The sequence below is a fragment of the Mastigoproctus giganteus genome, chromosome 9, assembly GCF_048544385.1.
Source record: "Mastigoproctus giganteus isolate SK-2022 chromosome 9, ASM4854438v1, whole genome shotgun sequence".
In the NCBI taxonomy this organism is placed as follows: domain Eukaryota; kingdom Metazoa; phylum Arthropoda; class Arachnida; order Uropygi; family Thelyphonidae; genus Mastigoproctus; species Mastigoproctus giganteus.
In genome coordinates, this window is record NC_143583.1 from 140,854,875 (window position 1) to 140,875,489 (window position 20,615).

The following is a 20,615-nucleotide window of genomic DNA, read 5'->3' on the forward strand; positions in this document are numbered from 1 at the left end:
TTTTTAAATTCTATACGGTGGGATCAACGGATGATGTCTAAAATAGCGATTTCTAAATGGGAAGGCTTCAAGGAATTAATCTTGGAAGCTACTAGGCTTTTCATACCAACTAAGAAATACTGTTCAAGATTTAGACATAAATGGATGTCAGATGAACTAATGAGGCTCGTGGCAGAGAAAAAAAATGTGTGGGATGCATATAAATCATCAGGTGACACAGCAGCCTGTGGCAGATATAAACTAGTTTGTAATGAAGTCACAAAGGAGGTTAGGCAAGCTGATTATGAGAAATCTTTGGCAAAGGATGCAAAGAAAAACAAACACTTCTTTCCTTATGTTAACTCTAGAAGGAAGGGGATGAATCAGATTGGCCCACTTGATGTTGGTGGTTTGACTGTTGATGATCCTGCACAGAGAGCTGACAAACTGAATGAGTATTTTGCATCTACATTCACACATGAGGAATTCTATAAGGAAGAGGAGGACAGAAGTTTACTGAACTGATTTTTTAATAATGGAGAGCAAAGTGGAGGAGAAATTGTTGAAGTTAGACATAAAAAAGGCACCTGGGGTGGATGGAATCTATCCAGTTATAATGAAGGAGGCAGCAAAGGATGTTAGCAAACCCTTAGCCATAATTATGAGAGCATCCTTAGATTCTGGGGAGGTACCCATGGACTGGAGATGTGTAAATGTATCCCCAATTCACAAAGGGGATAGGAAGGGTGACACAAATAATTATAGACCTGTTAGTTTAACTTCTGTTCCGGGAAAAATAATGGAGTTAAAGAAGTGATATAGGACTACCTAGACAAGAATGCTGTAACAAACAAGCTTAACAAACCTATGCAGACACAGCATGGGTATGTTAAGGGGAAGTCTTTTCTGACCAGTTTGATTGGATACTACTATGTGGTCACAAAGGAACTGGATGCAAAAAATAATTTTGATATCATGTACTTGGATTTCAGAAAGTTTTTGATACTGTTGCACATGGAAGATTGCTTTTCAAGTTGGAGCAGTATGGCATTAAGGGCAAGTTGCTGCAATGGATAAAGGGATGATTTAGTGTGAGACAGCAGGGAGTGGAAATAAATGGAAACTGCTCTACATGGACTAATGTTATGAGTGGAGTCCCCCAGGGTTTGGTGCTGGGCACATTGTTGGTTCGTGTATTTATCAATGATATCGATGACGGTATATCAGGCTTAATGTCCAAATTTGCAGATGATACAAATGTTGGCAGGGTTGTTAATGACAGTAAAGACAGTATGCTACTGCAACAGGATCTAGAAAAGTTGGACAGATGGGCTGAGAAATGGCAACTAAAGTTTAACGTTGAAAATGTTAAACCCAAGAGAAACGTACCAACTGTATGTTACCTACAATCAGGGAGGTGGAGAATGAAAAAGACCTGGGGGTAATTGTGCAGTCAGATATGAAGTTTTCTGAGCAGTGCAGATGGGCTGCCAGAGCAGCCATGGGATCTTGACAATGATATATAGGAATTTTGCTAGCAGAGACAAGATTGGTGAGTGGAACAAAGGGATGTTCTTACCAAGAGAGACTTTAGTTCTGCAAGTTGCAGCATCTGGAGACTAGATACCTGCGAGGTGATCTTGAGGTGTATAAGGGCTTGAATGGTTTGAGCAGGTTCAATGCTGATGGGATACTTCTGCTTGCTCAGATTAAGAACCAGAGGGAGCATAGATTCAAATTGAAGAAAGACAGTTGTAGAATAGATGTGTGAAAGTTTGGCTTTAGCCAGCGGTTAGTTGATTGCTGGAACAGACTTCCATCTGTTGTTATTGTTGTGGAAGTTGATAGCTTAAATAAATTTAAGGCTGAACTAGACAAACATTTGGAGTGACTGGAATGGTGAATTGGGAAAGTTTTTTTTGGCTGATGTTATATAAGCTTGCTTTCTTGCATCATATTCCTCAACTAATGCTGATGCTAATGCTAATTGTGCTGGGGCGCCTCATTAGCCAGGCGGGCAGCAGCAGCAGTGCACAGCACACACTTCTTGATTAGACTTAGGTTCGAGCCCGTGCCCACCAAATGTGGAGGATGCGGAAAGATCAGGGAATGACCACCGCATATCCCTGCAGCAATATGGCCTTAGTTGCTAATGCTCCTAAAAACCAAAAAATAACAATAACAGTAAGCTAATTGTGCAGTCAGATATGAAGTCTTCTGAGACGTGCAGACAGGCTGCTAGAGTAGGTCATGTGGTTGTAAATGATAAGTCAATGCTCAGGCCACACTTTGAGTATTGCATACAGGTCTGGAAGCCTCATTTTAGGATGTAGAGTTGCTAGAACGAGTGTAGAGAAGGGAAGAAGACTGGTGAGGGGAACAAAGGGATGCTCTTATGAAGAAAGTTCTGCAAATTGTAACGTCTGGAGACTAGGCACCTGCGAGGTGATCTAATTGGTGTATAAGGCCTTGAATAAATTGAGCAGTTTCAATTGCTGATAGGATTCTTCCTTTTGCTCAGATTACAAGCCTGATGGGGTATAAACTGAAATTGAGTAAAGACAGTTTTCAAATAGATGTGTGGAAACTTGTCCTTAGCCAGTGGGTCGTTGATTGCTGGAACAAACTTCCATCTGTGGTTGTGGAAGTTGATAGCTTAAATAAATTCAAGGAAGAAGTTGACACTCTTTTGGAATGAATGGAAGAGTGAAGTGGGATTTTTTTTTTTTTTTTTGGCTGCTGCTGTTTAAGCTTGCTTTCTTGCATCATATGCTAATGCTAAATTCTATTTCCAGTTCCATTAAAAAAAAAAAAAAAAAAAAGAAGACAAAACTACTGTATCCATCAACAAGCTTTCAGTACATCTTGGTCAACTCTCAAATCCCAACCAAGCAAATCGCTCTTGAAACCCAAGTTGAAGCCATTTCTGTGCATCTTATTACTCAGATTGCATTAATGCCTGTCTCAGTCTGTCCCCCACCAAATCATACCTACTCTTTCAAAGATCTCGAAAAGCTTCTAATACAGCTACCTTCTATTGTCTGTCTGCTAGTAGATTTCAGTGGCCACCACCATTTATGGGGATTCCCTGACCCTAAATTAGATAGACGTGGCCAACAGGTTGAAACCTTTCTGGATAAGCAAAACCTTGCTATTCTTAATGCTGGACTGCACACTCATATACAATTGCCAGCTGGACAGACTTCTGCAATTGATCACCTGGTTTGCTCCCCCGTACATGTTTCCGGCCGTGCAGTAGTCCGTTATGGATGATCCCATGGGTGGTGACCATTTTTTTAATTGTTTGTAATTTGTTCACTACACATTAACAACCATTAGCCCAGCCCTACAGGAAATGGAAATTCTCTTGAGTGAATTCGGTTAAATTTTAGTCAGCTATCAAACTGGACAGGAAAATCTATGACTACAGCTCATGGATGAATTCATAGATTATATTATATCACACCTCTTATCTGCAGCTATATATGCTAAATGCCATTTGAATTTCCTGCCCCTGCAACATTATAATTATTGGTGGAATGAATGAAAGCAAAGAAGGGGGGGAAAGTAATAAATGAAATGTGGAATTTATTTCGTCGGAACCCAACTATAGTTAATTTTATTAACTACAAGAAGCAAAAGGCAAAAGCACACTTCATTTGACGACAAGCTAAGAAGGAGTTTTGGACTTGGTTTTCATCTGCTATTGATTGAAACACTGACTCCTGATTAATATGGAAGAAAATTTGGCAGCTTTCTGGCAAGTTTCCAATGATCCTTTCCCCAATTCATTCCTGGAATGGGCACGAACTCTCTGCTTCTTAATATAGCAAATGCTTCGGACAGAACTTTTGCCAAGTCTCAGTGGCATCAATTTAACCCTCCAGCATCCAGAAAATTAAGACCACCATCCGACAGCGATCTATTGACTATCAAATCTCTCTATTCCTTTCACATAACAAGCCTCTTCTATATTCTGGACTTCTAAAGCTATTAGAATAGCATGCAACACTGCTGCTGAGCCAGATATAATATATTATGTCATGTTACACCTTAATGGCAGAAAACTTTACAACCGCCTGGTCTTTTATAATCAAATCTGGAAAATATTTATCCCACTTCTTAGTATCATGCCATACTCCTTACCTTTTTGAAGCATGGAAAAGAACCCACCAATTCTTATAGGATAGGCAGATCTCTTTCTTTCCAGGTGCCTCCATAGCCAGGTGGGCAGGAGCGGCAGTGCGTAGCACACGCTTCTTGATTAGACCGGGGTTCGAGCCCGTGACTACCAAATACGGAGGATGCGGAAAGGTCAGGAATGACCACCGCATATCCCCGGAGCAATATGGCTTTAGTTGCTAATGCTCCTAAAAACCAAAACAACAACAACTTTCTTTCCAGTCGCCTGGATAAAATCTCTGAAAAAAAATTATCTATAGTGAACTTGTTTGGATCACTAAAATGCAATATCTATTGAGTAATAGTCAGCAGTGACGTTGCCAAAACAGGTCCTCCTTAGATTTCATGATCATGGCTGAGATTGCAATTTGCATTGTTTTTGCAAAAAATAAACATCGTGGCATGGATTCTGTAGATATAGAGAAGGCATTTGATATTGACTGCCATCATGGCATTCTCAGTGACCTTCATAACCTTGGTCTATTACCATTAGCATTAGTAGAGGCATATGATGCAAGAAAGCAAGCTTATTCAGCATCAGCCAAAAAAAAACAAAAAACACACCACTCCCATTTCACCCCTCCGTTCGTTCGAAATACCTGTCCAGTTGAGCCTTAAATTTGTTTAGGCTATCAACTTCAACAACAAGTGATGGAAGTCGGTTCCACCAACCAACCACCCGCTGGCCAAAGGCAAATTTCCGCACATCTATCCGACATCCGTCCTTCCTCAATTTGAATTTATGCCCTCTGAGGTGATTATTCTGAGCAAGATGAAGAATCCCATTGGCATTGAGCATGCTGAAACCATTCAAAGCCTTATACACCTCTATCAGATCACCTCGCCGGTGCCTAGTCTCCAGACTCTGTAATTTGCAAAACTTAAGCCTTTCTTAGTAAGAGCAACCCTTTGTTCCATTCACTAATCTTGTTGCCCTTCTCTGTACCTGTTCCAGCAGCTCTACATCCTTCTTGAAATGAGGCCTCCAGACCTGTATACAGTACTCAAGATGTGGCCTAACCATTGCCTTATACAAGGGAATAATCACCTCCTTATCCCTGCTAGAAAAATTCCTGTATATCATTGACAAGACACCATGAGCTACTCTTGCAGCTCGTCTGCACTGCTCAGAGAACTTCATATCTGCCTGCACAATTACCCCCAGGTCCTTTTCATTCTCCACCCCTGTCAGAGTAGTACCGCAGAGTTGATACGTTGCTCTCTGGTTACTGTTTCCCATATGTAGTACTTTACATTTGTCAATGTTAAACTTCATTTGCCACCTCTCAGCCCATCTGTTCAACCTTTCCAGATCCTGTTGCAGCAGCATAGCGTCAGTAGTGTCCTTAACAACACTGCCAACCTTTGTATCATCTGCAAACTTGGACATTAAACTTGATATACCATCATCAATATCATTCATAAACACCGAAAACAACAACGGACCTAACACTGAACCCTGAGGAACTCCACTAATAACATTAGTCCACGTTGAGCAGTGTCCATTGATTACCACTCTCTGTCTTCTGCCACTCAGCCATCCCCTTATCCATAGCAGCAATTTGCCTCCAATGCCACACTGCTCCAATTTGTGCAGCAGTCTTCCATGTGCAACAGTATCAAAAGCCTTTCTAAGATCCAAATATATAATATCAAAGTTATTCCCTGCATCCAGTTCTTTTGTGACTACATCATAGTATCCAATCAAATTGGTCAGGCAAGACCTGCCCTTAACAAAACCATGCTGCGTCTGAGCTATAACTGAATTCTTGTCTAGATGACCTGCAGTGCTTCTTTAACCAGTGCCTCCATTAATTTACCTGGAACAGAAGTTAAACTAACAGGTCTATAATTACTTGTGTCAACCTTTGATCCTCCTTTGTGAATTGGGGTTACATTTGCACATCTCCAGTCTATGGGTACCTCCCCTGAGTCCAAAGAAGCTCTCATAATTATGGCTAGAGGTTTGCTTACTTCTTTTGCTGCCTTCTTTAATATAACTGGATAGATCCCATCCACCCCAGGTGCCTTTTTTATGTTTATCCTCAACAATCTCTCCTCCACTTTCCTCTCAGTTATTACAAAATCATCTAGCTCACTGCCAATGTTTACTTTACCTATGTCATTCTCCTTCCTGAATAACTCCTCATGCGTGAATGTAGATGCAAAATACTCGTTTAGATTGTTAGCCACCTGAGCAGGATCCTCAACTGTTGAACCATCAATATCCAGTGGACCAATCTGATTCAGATTGGTCCACTGGATATGAGGCAGTCTGCCCATGTTCATTAAGAACTTCCTCCAGAGTCATTCTTTTCAAGTGGGATATTGAAACTCCCTTTCTATGATGTTCCTTCAGGAAGGAGTATTACAGTGGTCTGTATTGACTTGCAGCTCATTTTGCCCTTTGAATTGATTCCATAACAAAAGACCCCAAATACTGTCAAGGATTACCTTTATGCCAACAATCTCTCCATTTCTTGCTATTCTCAGAACAAGATCTATTGATTCACAATTGCAGATATTCCTGATTAAAATGCAAAAGTGGACAGTACCCAATGGTTATTGTCTTTCACAACAGAAAATTGTTGCGATCCACATTTGCAGGTAGCATAAATTGCATACAGATGCTAAACCTTACCATACTGATTACTGACAACTTCAGATTTCTGGGGTTATCCTTGACAATAAGTTAAATTTGTACATACTGCCTGTCCTAAAAAAGCTGAATATACTAGGAGAATCTGCTCTGTCTTGGGGAGCAGATTGTACCCCTTTGTACCTGTTCTTCTATAGTGCATTGATTAGATCCCATTTGTATTCTGGTGCTCCAGTCTGTCCTTCTGCACGAAGGAGTGTACTTCGCCTGGCCTGATTCTATACAATACAATGCATATTGGATTGCACTTCTTGCTGTTAGAACTTCTCTGACTCATAGTCTATATATATTGAACTCATGAGCTTCCCCCTCTGTACCTCCATAGAAAAATGTTACTACTTAAGTATGCAGCCAGAGTTGTTGTCTCCATCCTATTCAGCCATAGCTCTTAAATCTGTCACTACAAAACCTCTATAGAAATAAACCTAGTAAAATAAGATCAGCAGGCCGAACGCTTTTTGAAATATCACAGAGTTGAATGCTCCTCTTCAGAGTAGGCAACAGGTAATGAATTAGTAGTAATAGTAGTAGCAGCAGCATGCGATGCAAGAAAGCAAGTGTATGAGCATATGCAGCATCAGCCAAAAAAAAAAAAATTCACACAACCATTCCCTCTAAATGTTTGTCCAGTTCCTCCTTAAATTTATTTAGACTATCAACTTCCACAACGACAGATGGAAGTCTGTTCCAGCAATTAACCACCTGCTGGCTAAAGCACATTTATGCACATCTATTCTACATCTGTCATTCCTTAATTTGAATTTATGCCCCCCTTAGGTTCGTAATCTGAACAAGTGGAAGTATTCCTTCAGAATTCAGCGTGCTCAACCCATTTCAAAGACTTATACACCTCAATCAGATCACTGCGCAGGTGCCTAGTCTCCAGCCACTGCAATTTGCAGAACTTAAGCCTCTCTTGGTAAGAGGATCTCTTCATTCCCCTCACCAATCTTGTTGCCCTTCTCTGTACACGCTCAAACAAATCTACATCCTTCCTAAAATGAAGCCTGCAGTCTTGTCTAGATGATCCTGCAGTGTATCTTTAACCAGTGACTCCATTATTTTACCCGGAACAGAAGTTGAACTAACTGGTCTGTAATTACTTGTCACCCTTTGATCCCCCTTTGAATTGCTCTTACCCACCTTGAACTCTCCCTTTAACTGATCTGTCCTACGTAATTTTGTCAATGGCGTAAGGATCTTCTACCGACACTCAACGTGAAACAACTATATGCAAGCCATATTCAGAACTATGTACTGATGTCTCTGAATCTCATTCAGATGTGGGAGAAGTGGCAGCAGTGTTTCCCTCTACTAGCATTTCAGATTCCCTTCCACCTGAGTATAGCAGTCAGCAGTATTACATACAATAAAATTAGCTCTAGAAAACACAACTCTTTTTCCCCCTTCTTTAAAATATACAGGGTGTCTCAAAAATATTGGTACAAACGTTTAGGGGAGGTAGGTAACAAATACCTCAAGGAATGTGAATCGCATAGGAATCCATAACCGGAAACATCACGGGAAAGTAGTAGCAGAGGCACAAGAAGCAGAAATGACACAAGATAGTAAGCCGACCGGGCTAGCCGAGTGGGTAAAGTACCTGCTCGGCAACCCAAAGGTCGCGGGTTCGATTCCCGCCTCGGGCTTGGATCAAAGTACTGAAAAAACCTTGGGAGGTGCAATATGGCCACAGAAGCCGATGCGCCAACAACTACCAAATAAAAAAAAAAAAAAAAAAAAAAAACAAGATAGTAATTAGTGGCAAACATTTATTTGACATAATATTAACAATGGAGTACAAGATGGATGCATTTCATGATGTTACCACAGATGCTTGAAGGTTCCACCATGAGATGCGATGCATGCGTGACACCGACGCAGCATAGATTGGCGGACATGGTCGAACACACCTGGAGTTTCTTTGACAGTAGCAGCAGCAGCGCAGACGAGTCTCGCCACAAGATCCATTTCCGTCTCCACATAAACAATAGATTTGAGGGGCCCCCACAAAAAGAAATCAAGACTTGATAAATCAGGTGAGCGTGGGAGCCAGGCAACGGATCCACCACGGCCAATCCATCGACGCCCAAAACGCCTGCTCAAATGGTCACAAACACACCTTCCATAATGGGCAAGCGCCCCGTCATGTTGAAACCAAATGTGCATCTCACATTTGCTGGAACATTGTCAAGTAACCCTGGTAGAACTTGTTCAAGAAAGATCCTATATTTAGCGGGTTCATGCAGGATGGTAACAGGTATGGGCCGACTAAGCAGTCACTGACCATACCTGCCCACACATTTGTTGCGAAGCGATGTTGTGCCGCATGGGGGCTTACACCGTGTGGGTTGTCGTGAGCCCACACGTGAGCATTGTGCTGATTGACTAAGCCTTTCTGAGTGAAATAAGCCTCATCCGTGAACAAAACATAGGCTGGAAAATTCGTCTTGAACACTTTCTTGGAGAAATCACTGCGCAAAAGCCACACGTGCAGGATGATCTTGGGGGAGCAGTAACTGGACCCTTTGGAGATGAAAGGGGTGTAAGGAATCGTCGTGCCAAACACACTGTACACTGCAACGAGACACTCCTAAGGCAGAGGCAATGGCACGTGTGCTAGTAGTAGGATTATTTTGGACGGCATTCAACACAGTTTCTTTCATGGCTGGAGTTTGCGTTGAACGTGGTCTGCCTGCACTACTCCTGTTACCTCTAAATGACCCATAATCGCACAAATTTCGATGCACACGCGCAAACAAACGGTGGTCCGGTACATGTCTGTCTGGGAAGCGTTCTCCATAAATTTGTTGAGCGGCTCGTCCATTGCCCTCTGCTAATCCATACACTAGGTGCATGTCTGCCAGCTCACAGTTTGTATATTGATGCATGCTCTTCGTGCAGCGACCACTGCTTGAATGAGGAAACCATAAATTTTCCCTCTTGCGAACTGATGAACAGCGCCGTGTACCAACTTAGGCGATGTTTCCGGGTTCCTATGCGATTCACATTCCTTTAGATGTTACCTGCCTCCCCTAAACGTTTCTACCAATTTTTTTGAGACACCCTGTATAGTTTAGGCTGACTCTCTCAGCTCAATTACAGCAGTGTAGAATCTCTCCTGTCAAGATTACTCTGTTTTAAATGAAATCAGGAGCCTGCTGTTGAAAATTGAAGAATGTCATCAGTTAGTGACCTTTTGTTGAATTCTGCATAGTCAGGGATAAAGGGGAATGAACTGGCCTATAAATCTGCTATAAATCTATCAACTTTAGATTTATCCGTTATCCCAGCCTCTGACTATAATCTCATAATACAAGCAGCATGCTTTGCACTATGGAAAGAGCTGTGACGTACCCAAACCAATAATAAACGTTGAGTTGAAACAGCACCCAAAATTTTGGCACTCTAGCATTCAGACAGTGCAATGAAAAGAAATAGTACTTGCATGGGCAAGAATAGGAAATACTTATCTGACTCACCTCCATCTACTTGAAAGCAATGATCTACCTCAGTGTCCACAATGTTTACCACATGCAACAGTCAAACATTCTGATTGACTGGCCACACTATCAACAAGACCGAACCCCAGTCCTTTGTTCTCTGGCTAATTTCTAAGAACCAATGCATAATTATTGTTGATGAGGCAAACATTAATGAATTTTTCTGTTTTCTGAAACAAATTGGAGTATATCATTGATTTTGAACAGGTTTATTTCATAAACCTGTTCAAAATCAATTATTTTCTAATACATTCCCATGAATAGGTGCACTACAGCACCTATTCATGGGAATAGGTGCTGTAGTGCTAAATACCCATAGTGCTAAATAGCTAAATACCCATAGCACACCCAAGATTGAGAAATCCAAGCCCTCAGCACTTTGGAAGCCAACAGATAAACCCAGCAAAGCTAAGTAATATCCACATTCAAATTCTGCATTGGAATTCCCAATGCAGAAATTTGAATTAGTAAAGTTTGAGCCAATGTGCTGCTGATCACAGGAGGCACATTTAACGGCAAATATGGATCCTTTCCTGCATAGTTGTGCAATTGTTTGGAAGGGTAGAGCTAGGGATTGACCTGCACATGGAAGTATTGCCATCCCTGCGGGTAATCATATCCCCCTTTCATTCTCTATTGCTGACCACTGACTTGAGGCTGTAGCAGTTCATCTCAGAGTAGGGCTCCTGACTTTCTGTCACTCTGCTATTTGGAAGTACATTCTCTAGGCAGACCTTAATGATCTTGTTAATCATTTGCTTTTCCATTTTCTATTACTAGGGGATTTCAATGGACATAGTACTCTGTGGGGTAGTACTGACATCAATGGAAGGGATTGGATTATAGAGCATACGCTTGAAAACAACAACCTTACCCTTCTAAATGCAGACATGTAATACTATTTTCCACAAGCCTTCCCCGTACATTTATTTGCATTGATTTTTTTCATCTGCTCTACTTCTCTCCTCCCTGTGTGTACATGGCATGTTGAAGAAAACCTTTTATGATAGTGATCACTTCTCAGTGATGTCCATCCTTTGCATTGGCAGACTATGCCACCCTTTGAGCATATCATGGAGGAAAATCAGTCTTGTTGACTGGAATGCCTTCACGTATCTGGCAACATTTAATACTGTCACAGTCAGCCATTAGCCAATTAATGATGCAGTTAAGTACATCACAGAAAGTATATTCCAAGCAGCAGCAGCAAATGCAACTCTGAAGGCATCAACTTAGTTTCCACTATTTCCGAAACTATCAAAGTTAATTCTGTTATGGAACAACTTCCTCCAACCATAAACAGTGTCCCCATTGTTGTGACTTTAGCATATTTTCACAGTTATGCAACATGAGGGTCATCAAAAGGCAATTGCTGCATGCCATTGACCATCTGAACTCTTGTGCAATTGTTAATGGTTCGGTTTTAATCCCAGAAGTGGAGCCAGAACTAAAGTTTGGACTAAACACAATCCCAGTAGCACCTGAAACTTCCAAGGTCTTATATTCAGTGAAAATTTCGCATTTCTACGTCACATATGTCACATTTGAACAAAATGTATGAAGGGTTTACATAAGTTATGGCTGTATCCTCTAACAAGTGTGGTGGAGATCATTGCATGTTACTTCAACTCACTTGTGCATTCTGAATTAGATTATGGATCTCAGGTGTGCCCATTGACTATAAACAGCATACTGTGGTAGTTTGACCCAATTCTCTGATGGTGGATTGGGTCAAGACCATTTGTACTGCTATTGGAGCCTTTAAACACATGGGCATCTGTTTTTGAGCCACCTTGCGAAAACATTAGTAACAGTTGTGAGGCTGCCACCCATCCATTTGGGGGTGCCTCCGTAGCCAGGTGGGAAGGAGCAGCAGTGCGTAGCACATGCTTCTTGATTAGACTGGGGTTCGAGTCCATCACCACCAAATGCGGAAAGATCAGGGAATGACCACCGCATATCCCGGAGCAATATGGCCTTAGTTGCAAATGCTCCTAAAAACCAAATAACAAACAAACAAACAAGCTTTAAGAATTAGATGTCGGCCAGATGCTGGTAACATGCAAATCTAGAGCACATAAACATTTGGAGAACACTGCTCTAAAATATGAATCCAGTGTGCTTCAATAATTGGATGTGAGAAATGCTGCTAATTTTAAATTCTTGCTTTATGATAATTGAATTAATAATGCTTGAGGCCATGTTTTTAAATTTCTTTATGGCTAAACTTCAATAACAAAATAATAATGTAGATTGTAAGTCAAGCCAATAAAAAAGAAAAATTAAAATTCACATTAATGTTACTTTACATCAACATGGTGGACATTGAAAATCACCAAACCAAGTAAATGGCTAAATAAATATATTTTTAATTTAAAATAATATCTTAAAATTTTTAAATAAAATAATAAAATTTTAATGTCATATTTAAATGTTAATCCAATTCTGCACCATTTTAAAATGCATTTTCTCTTTAAGCTTCCACTCCCATGTTAATGACACAAACCTGAACATAAGTTTTTGTCTGGAATTTGAAAATAATAATATTTATCATTTTCTTTGATGTTCTTATACAAGAAACAAGTTCATATCAAAAACAGGTTCAGTGCACAGGAAATCCATGGACTGAGTCAGTGCCGCATTACAACTCCAACTGTCTAGTTAGTGTTAAAGCTTTCCAAGGTATGTAAGTTCCTATGTACTTCTTCCCAATTCAGTTCTCTTCCCATATCCAGTTCCTAAGTACCTCTTCCCAATTTCCCCTTGGTGCCTCTGTAGCCAGGTGGGTAGCAGCAGCAGCAGTGCGTAGCACACGCTTCTTGATTAGACCGGGATTCAAGCCCGTGACCACCAAATACGGAGGATGCAGAAAGGTCAGGGAGTGACCTTTCCGCATCCTCCACCGCATATCCCTGGAGCAATATGGCCTTAGTTGCTAATGCTCCTAAAAACAAAATAACAACAATTTCCCCTTCTTAATGGGTACCCAAAGCCAAGTTCTATATAGGATTATTTCTAGTAACATTACCAAGTTTATTGCTAAACTCCTCCTTCCACACCTGCAGTATGGTATGGACCTCATGAAGCCAAGTTTATTCCACTGGTAAAAGGAAACTCATGTAGGTACTTAAAGATATTTCAGGATTCAGTCCACCGGTTTGACTGTTAGTAGGAAAATACTACATTTGACAGACACTCATACCAGAGGCTGAAAACTAGGATGAACACCGAAAACAATCAGGTCAGCATTCTTAACCATAGCTAATGTGACCAGAGTAGACCATTCATCATCCCTTGAGGCATATCAGAAGGAACAGTGATATGATACTCCTATTCCCCAGAATAATCCCATTTGACATTTCTGTGTGGCACTTCATTAAAGATAAAGTATGCATGCCCAATTGCAGCTTACTGCAGGAACTAAAAAACCAGATCACAGTAAATCTGTAATTTCTAGAGTGCAAATTGCTCCATAACAATTTGGGGTGGGGGGGGGAGTGATTATCAGTTGACCATGCGTCATATTACACTGGGTTCCTGCGTTAATTGAATAGCTGTTATGCTTTTTATTTTGTCTTCATCATCATGAAAGATTCTCTACCGTATTCACTAATTGAATATAACATTTTCTCCTAGATACTATTTCTAATCACTCATAAATGAGCAGGTCCACTATTTTTAGGAGTGCATATTTCATTCTGATATGCACTATGCATTCAGATTAATAGTTAGCATAGGTACCTATGCTGACTATTAATTTGAATGCTGCTATTTGCTTTAAGGTATTTGTGTTTTACAATATTTTACCTTAGTTCTAATGCAGATTCATTTGCATATATAAGTTATTTTTATTTACATTTCCTTTTTTAGGTGTCTGCCAAAGCTCAAGATGGAAAACTTTCGAATGAACAGTATCTGGCACTCCAATTAGAATGCTGGGATAAATTCTTCTCATATTGCCTTCAGTACCATGAGGTAAATACTTATTAAGTTTTAATTATTATGGTTATTCTTATAACCATGGCTTGAAAAAGTCACGTGGCTGCTTGTCTGTGCGAGTGAGAATCTTTAGTTGATGAGTAAAATCAGAAGAGGATCTGATATTCAGTTATTGGCTTTTTTTATGTCATAAATAAATATTTGTATTTTTACTTTACTTATTGCGCCTATTGGGAAATTTTGGTTATTACAAATGCTGATTATCTTATTTTGTCCTAATGGAATACGATCAATAAGAGGATATCATACACCTGCATCATTTTACATTTAGTTCTTAGGTGTACCACGAAGTAGCCAGCAATCATGACTTGGTAACCTAAAATAAATGTGTAGTAGACAACATTAATTGCCTTATTTTGTAACCAGTGGTGAAATATGCAGAACTAAAAAAACCATTAATACTGGATATTTAAACGTGGAATGTTGAGAAAGATGTATTACGTATTTTTTTAATTTTCTGAAAATATATAATTTCCTTATGTTTGTTCTATAAAGGCAACCCAATGTTTTTTGAGTGTTTCCCCAACTGCTGCATCATATTACATCACTAACCCTTTTCCTCAATTTGAATTTATGCCCTCTCAGGCGATTATTCTGAGCAAGAGGAAGAATCCCATCCGCATTGAGCATGTTCAAACTATTCAAGGCTTTATATACCTCAATCAGATCACCTCGCAGGTGCCTAGTCTCCAGACACTGTAATTTGCAAAACTTAAGCCTTTCTTCGTAAGAGCAACCTTTTGTTCCATTCACTAATCTAGTAGTTCCCTTCTCTGTACTTGTTCCAACAGCTCTACATCCTTCTTAAAATGAGGTCTCCAGACCTGTATGCAGTACTCCAGATGTGGCCTGACCATTGACAAGACACCATGAGCTACACTTGCAGACCATCTGCACTGCTCAGAAAACTTCATATCTGCCTGCACAATTACCCCCAGGTCCTTTTCACTCTCTACCACTGTCAGTGTGGTACCACAGAGTTGATACTTTACTCTGGGATTACTGCTTCCCATATGTAGTACTTTACATTTGTCAATGTTAAACTTCAGTTGCCATCGCAGCCCATCTGTTCAACTTTTCTAGATCCTGTTGTAGCAGCGTACTGTCATTAACAACTCTGCCGATCTTCGTATCGTCTGCAAACCTAGACATTAAGCCTGATATACCATCATCAATATCATTTATAAATACAGAAAACAATGGACCCAACACTGAACCCTGAGGGACTCCACTAATAACATTAGTCCACAAAGAGCAGTTTCCATTGATTACCACTCTCTGTCTTCTCCCACTCAACCATCCCTTTATCCATAGCAGCGATTTGCCTTCAATGCCACACTGCTCCAATTTGTACAGCAGTCTTCCATGTGCAACAGTATCAAAGGCTTTTCTAAGATCCAAATATATGATATCAAATTTATTCTTTGCATCCAGTTCCTTTGTGACTACATCATAGTATCCAATCAAATTAGTCAGACAAGACTTCTCCTTAACAAACCCATGCTGTGTCCAAGCTATAACTGAAGTCTTATCTAGATGATCCTGCAATGCTTCTTTAAGCAGTGCCTCGTTAATTTCCCTGGAACAGAAGTTAAACTAACAGATCTGTAATTACCTGTGTCTCCCTTTGATCCTGCTTTGTGGATTGGGGTCACATTTGCACATCTCCAGTCCATGGGTACCGCCCTCTGAGTCCAGGGAAGCTCTCATAATTATGGCTAAGAGTTTGCTTACTTCCTTTGCCGCCACTTTTAATATAACTGGATAGATTCCGTCCACCACAGGTGCCTTTCTTGTGTTTATCTTCAACAATTTCTCCTCCAATTTACTCTCAGTTATTACAAGATTATCTAGCTAACTGCCAGAGTTGAATACGCCCCTGGCATTCCCCTCCCTTAATAACTCTTCATGTGTGAATGTCGATGCAAAATATTCATTTAGTTTGTTAGCCACCTGAGCAGCATCATCAACAGTTGAACCATTGATATCAAGTGGACCAATCTGATTCATTCCCTTCCTTCTCGAGTTTAAGTAAAAACCTCTTTGCTGTTTTTCTTTGCATCCTTTGCCAAAGATTTCTCATAATCTGTCTTTGCCTGCCTAACCTCCTTTGTAACTTGGTTACAGACGAGCTTATATCTATCATAGGCTTCTGTGTCACATGTTAATTTATATGTATCCCATGCATTTTTCTTCTCTGTCACATGTCTAATTATTCATCTGACATCCATTTAGGCCTAAATCTTGAACAATATTTCTTTGTTGGTATGGAAAGCCTAGTAGCTTCCAAGATTAATTCTTTGAATATGCTTCCCATTTTGAATTTGCTGTTGATAACATCATCAGTTGGTTCCACCGTATAGAATTTAAATAGTCTGAGACCACCGTAGTCACCTTTACGAAAGGAAAAACCCTTCCCTTTTCCCTTGATGGTAGTTACCTCTTTGAGTAAATCCCACTTCAGCACACTGTGATCACTGCCACCTAGTTGTTCCTTTATCTGCAGATTCTTGATGCATGAAGAATCACTAGTGATAATCAGAACAAGAGTATTACTCCCTCTAGTTGCCTCCTGAACATGCTGTGCCGACCGGGCTAGCCGAGTGGGTAAAGTACGTTTCGGCAACCCAAAGGTCGCGGGTTCGATTCCCGCCTCGGGCTTGGATCAAAGTACTGCAAAAACCTTGGGAGGTGCAATATGGCCACAGAAGCTGATGCTCCAACAACTACCAAATCAAAAAAAAAAAAAAAAAAAAAAATGAACATGCTGTAGAAAACAATCATCCAATAAATCCCCAAAAGCCCTGCTAGTGTGCGCGTGACCAACCCACAAATTCCAGTCAATATCCGGGAAATTAAAATCCCCTATTATGAGACACCAATTTACTGGCCCACTCTATTTCTCTGCACAATTGATCATTAACTCATCAGATTCATTAGGCCTATAACACACACACACCCACTCATTTTTACTTTCCAGTGCTTATGTCACGCCAAACAGACTCAACATTGCATTGTTCACCCACATCAGTTGGATGCACTTCTTTAGATTTTATGTGTTTCTTAACTAACAGCATAACCCCTCCTCCCTTCCTGTCCTGTCTGTCCTTTCTGTAAACATTGTACTCCCCAAATTCCAGTTCTGCACTGCTTATGTCTGTGTGACACCATGTTTCTGATATCCCAACAATATGTCCCTTTGATGTCTTGACTAGACTTCAAGCTCATCGAATTTATTAACTATACTCCTAGCATTGGTGTACATGCAAGTATACATGCACCTGTTTCTACTCTTAGTTACACTAACACACCTCATGTATTTACTTGTTCCACTATGACTCCCAGAAGTCTTGGAAATTCTTACTGCTTTGCTTTCCAGGCTGCTACTCAATTGCATTTCAATAGAAGTAGTGTAAGAATTACTTTTACCTCTGCCAGCGGCTGCTGTTAATCTATTAGTCTGTGAACTCTCCCAAGCTAACAGTGTTCTGACCCACATAACCCTGCCTCGATAGCATCAGCAAATATATTTGCACCCTTTCTATTTAAGTGTATCCCATCTTTGTAGAAACAGTCTCTCCTGTTAACAAGCACAGACCAGGCTGAGAAAAATCCTACTCCTTGAGCCTTGCACAATCTCTCCAGGGCTGAATTGATCGACAAGACTTTCATCATATATTCCCCCCTATCGTGTTTGGGCAGAATTGCAGACACTTTCAAATTCAACCCTAACTTGCCTTTTTTTCAGCATTGTCTTGTACTCGTTAAGTAATTCTGCCGGTCTCCTACTCTTAATATCATTAGTGCCAACGTGTACAACAATATCACCCTTTTTGCCCTTAAAGGATGATATCTGCCCTACAACGTCATCAACCTTTTCCCTTGGCAGACATACCCTGGTTCTGTTCCATCTTTCCTTTTTGCACAATATGTTCCCCGTTTCCCTGACAATAAAGTCACCTACAACAACTAGTTTCTTTGCGACCAGCGCATTCTGCCTTGGGGGTTGCCACTGTGTTGCGTGAAGTTCAAGTGCAAGCTCGGGCATTGATGTGGGCAGCTGAGAGCTTGATGGGTCGCTCAATTTAAATCCTTCGAGGTTATCCACCCTGTCCTTCAAGCTCTCATATAAGCCCATAACAATGCAGAGTTGGTGCCTCATTTCCTCGCACTCCTTACATCGCGCACGCACAAAGATTGCCCACCTCAGTTCTTCCCTGAGCCACATCACTTCCACTAGTTTGAGCCTTTTGCTTTGCTGCTCTGCTCTGTCTCATGATTTCTATTCAAATGCAATAAAATACCCATACAAAATATAACCCTAAACCTATATACCAATGCAGTTATAACATTATATATATGTATTTCGATATTGAATATTATCTCTGAGTTACGCTATATGACTTTCTTATCCCCTGTCAACTTATATGTATTAATTTATGATGTTACGTTTCTAATAACTAGGTCACTATATTTATTTAGTTAAAAAAGTACAATTCAATTGACAATGAAATTTAATAAGATTAATAAATTTTACTGATTAATTGATACTATTATACTCGCTATCTAGTTTTCCGTTAAAGCTTACGCTAGCACATGTTGTATCTTATAACAATGACGACAAGTTACGAATGTTAATCTCTGGACACGAGGTATTATTTACTTTCCAAATCGCGCTATATAAATTCAAAATAAACCATGGAGCTTGACCAGATGTATAAGCTACTCATAGAAAATAATTTAATTATTTCAATTAAGTCAATAAAGCGGCTAAGTATAATGAAAAACTTTTCATTCGCGGGAGCTGAAAAATCTGTCCACACGTTGATTTGATACCCTTACTGATACTAAGTAACAACCTACAAAATCTCTATCTAAATTCAATTTAAACTAAAGTATTGTTACTAAGAATATAAAGCAACTCTAAAAAATAAATTAATATGCCAATTTAAGTCAATAAAAAAGCAAAAACTTCTCTATTTGCTGGAGCCATAAAAACTTCGCCTGTTTACATGTACTCTTGCACCCACTTTCGTTGTACTAATGTATTTTAATATAATTAATAGTTATATTAATATACATTAATATAATTATTATTTATTTTTTATTATCAACAATTCATCCATATTTATATAATTGTCTGAATGTATATATTTCCTTGGTATGAATTATTTGTTTCATGACAATTTATAAGATCTCTAATTTCCTAAATAGAGTTCTTTCAACCTATCTTTGATAAACAGTTGCAGTTTGGATGTCTCCTCATCAGCTATGTATGAATGCTGAAGATGAGCTGAAGCTATTAGTAGTGGAATATTGTTGAGGTTTTGGATGAATACACACACAACAATCAGTGTAAAGAATTCATACACTACATAGCTTATTATGTAAAGGAAAATATTGTTGCCGATATCAGAGCATCAGAATTCATTTCTGTTTTGTTAGATGGCTCAACTGACCGGTCAGAAACAGAAGAATGTATAATTTGTATAGGATATAAATGATGGCATTATTATCAAAGATTCATTCTTGCCTGTTGCTTTCTTGGAAAATAGTACTGCTTCAGTCTATCTAGACAGCATTGACGAAGAACTGAAGAAGGTACACTTGGATTGGAGAAAAGAAAATGTGGGAAAGAGGAAAAATGTCACGAGGAGCAAAGTCAGGTGAATATGGGTGCCTCCGTAGCCAGGTGGGCAGGAGCAGCAGTGCATAGCACACGCTTCTTGATTAGACCGGGGTTTGAGCACGTGACCACCAAATACGGAGGATGCTGAAAGGTCAGGGGATGACCACCACATATCCCTGGAGCAATATGGCCTTAGTTGCTAATGCTCCTAAAAACCAAATAACAAACAGGTGAATATGTAGTAGGGTTGGGTACTATTTTGTAGGGATGGAATGCATTTGAATAAAGGTAATGCAAGGGTTTTTTTGCCAGTATCATTGAGGAGGATTTAAGGGTTATGGGAAACTGCTAGTTAGAAAGGGGGGAGGCAGGGGTAATACAGACATGCCTTTACTTATGCTATAATATGAGTCAAAATAGTTCTTGGCCACATCTCAAGAATTCTTGTGACTGTAAGAGCTAATATTGACAAGATGTGATAGGGATAGAGATATTTCAAACATGGGAAGCTAATGTTAGGAGGAAACATGCTTAAATAATTTCACAGCTACACAGAACCCTTAGTGTTCTACTGTGTATATAATAATATGATTAGTGTTTTTAATAAAATGAATGAATATAACTTCATTAGGACACTAATGTCGATATAATAGGGCAGATAGAA

At 39.8% G+C, this 20,615-nt stretch overlaps 1 protein-coding gene across 1 annotated transcript in view; it reads left to right on the top strand.

Moving 5' to 3' along the window:
• Window positions 1–20,615, top strand: part of Nup160 (nuclear pore complex protein Nup160) — a 507,399-nt gene that overhangs the window by 149,768 nt on the left and 337,016 nt on the right. The window contains exon 12 of the mRNA XM_090382015.1: window positions 14,194–14,298. Within this exon, the coding sequence (XP_090238141.1) occupies window positions 14,194–14,298 (105 nt within the window). The remainder of the gene's footprint in view (window positions 1–14,193; window positions 14,299–20,615) is intronic.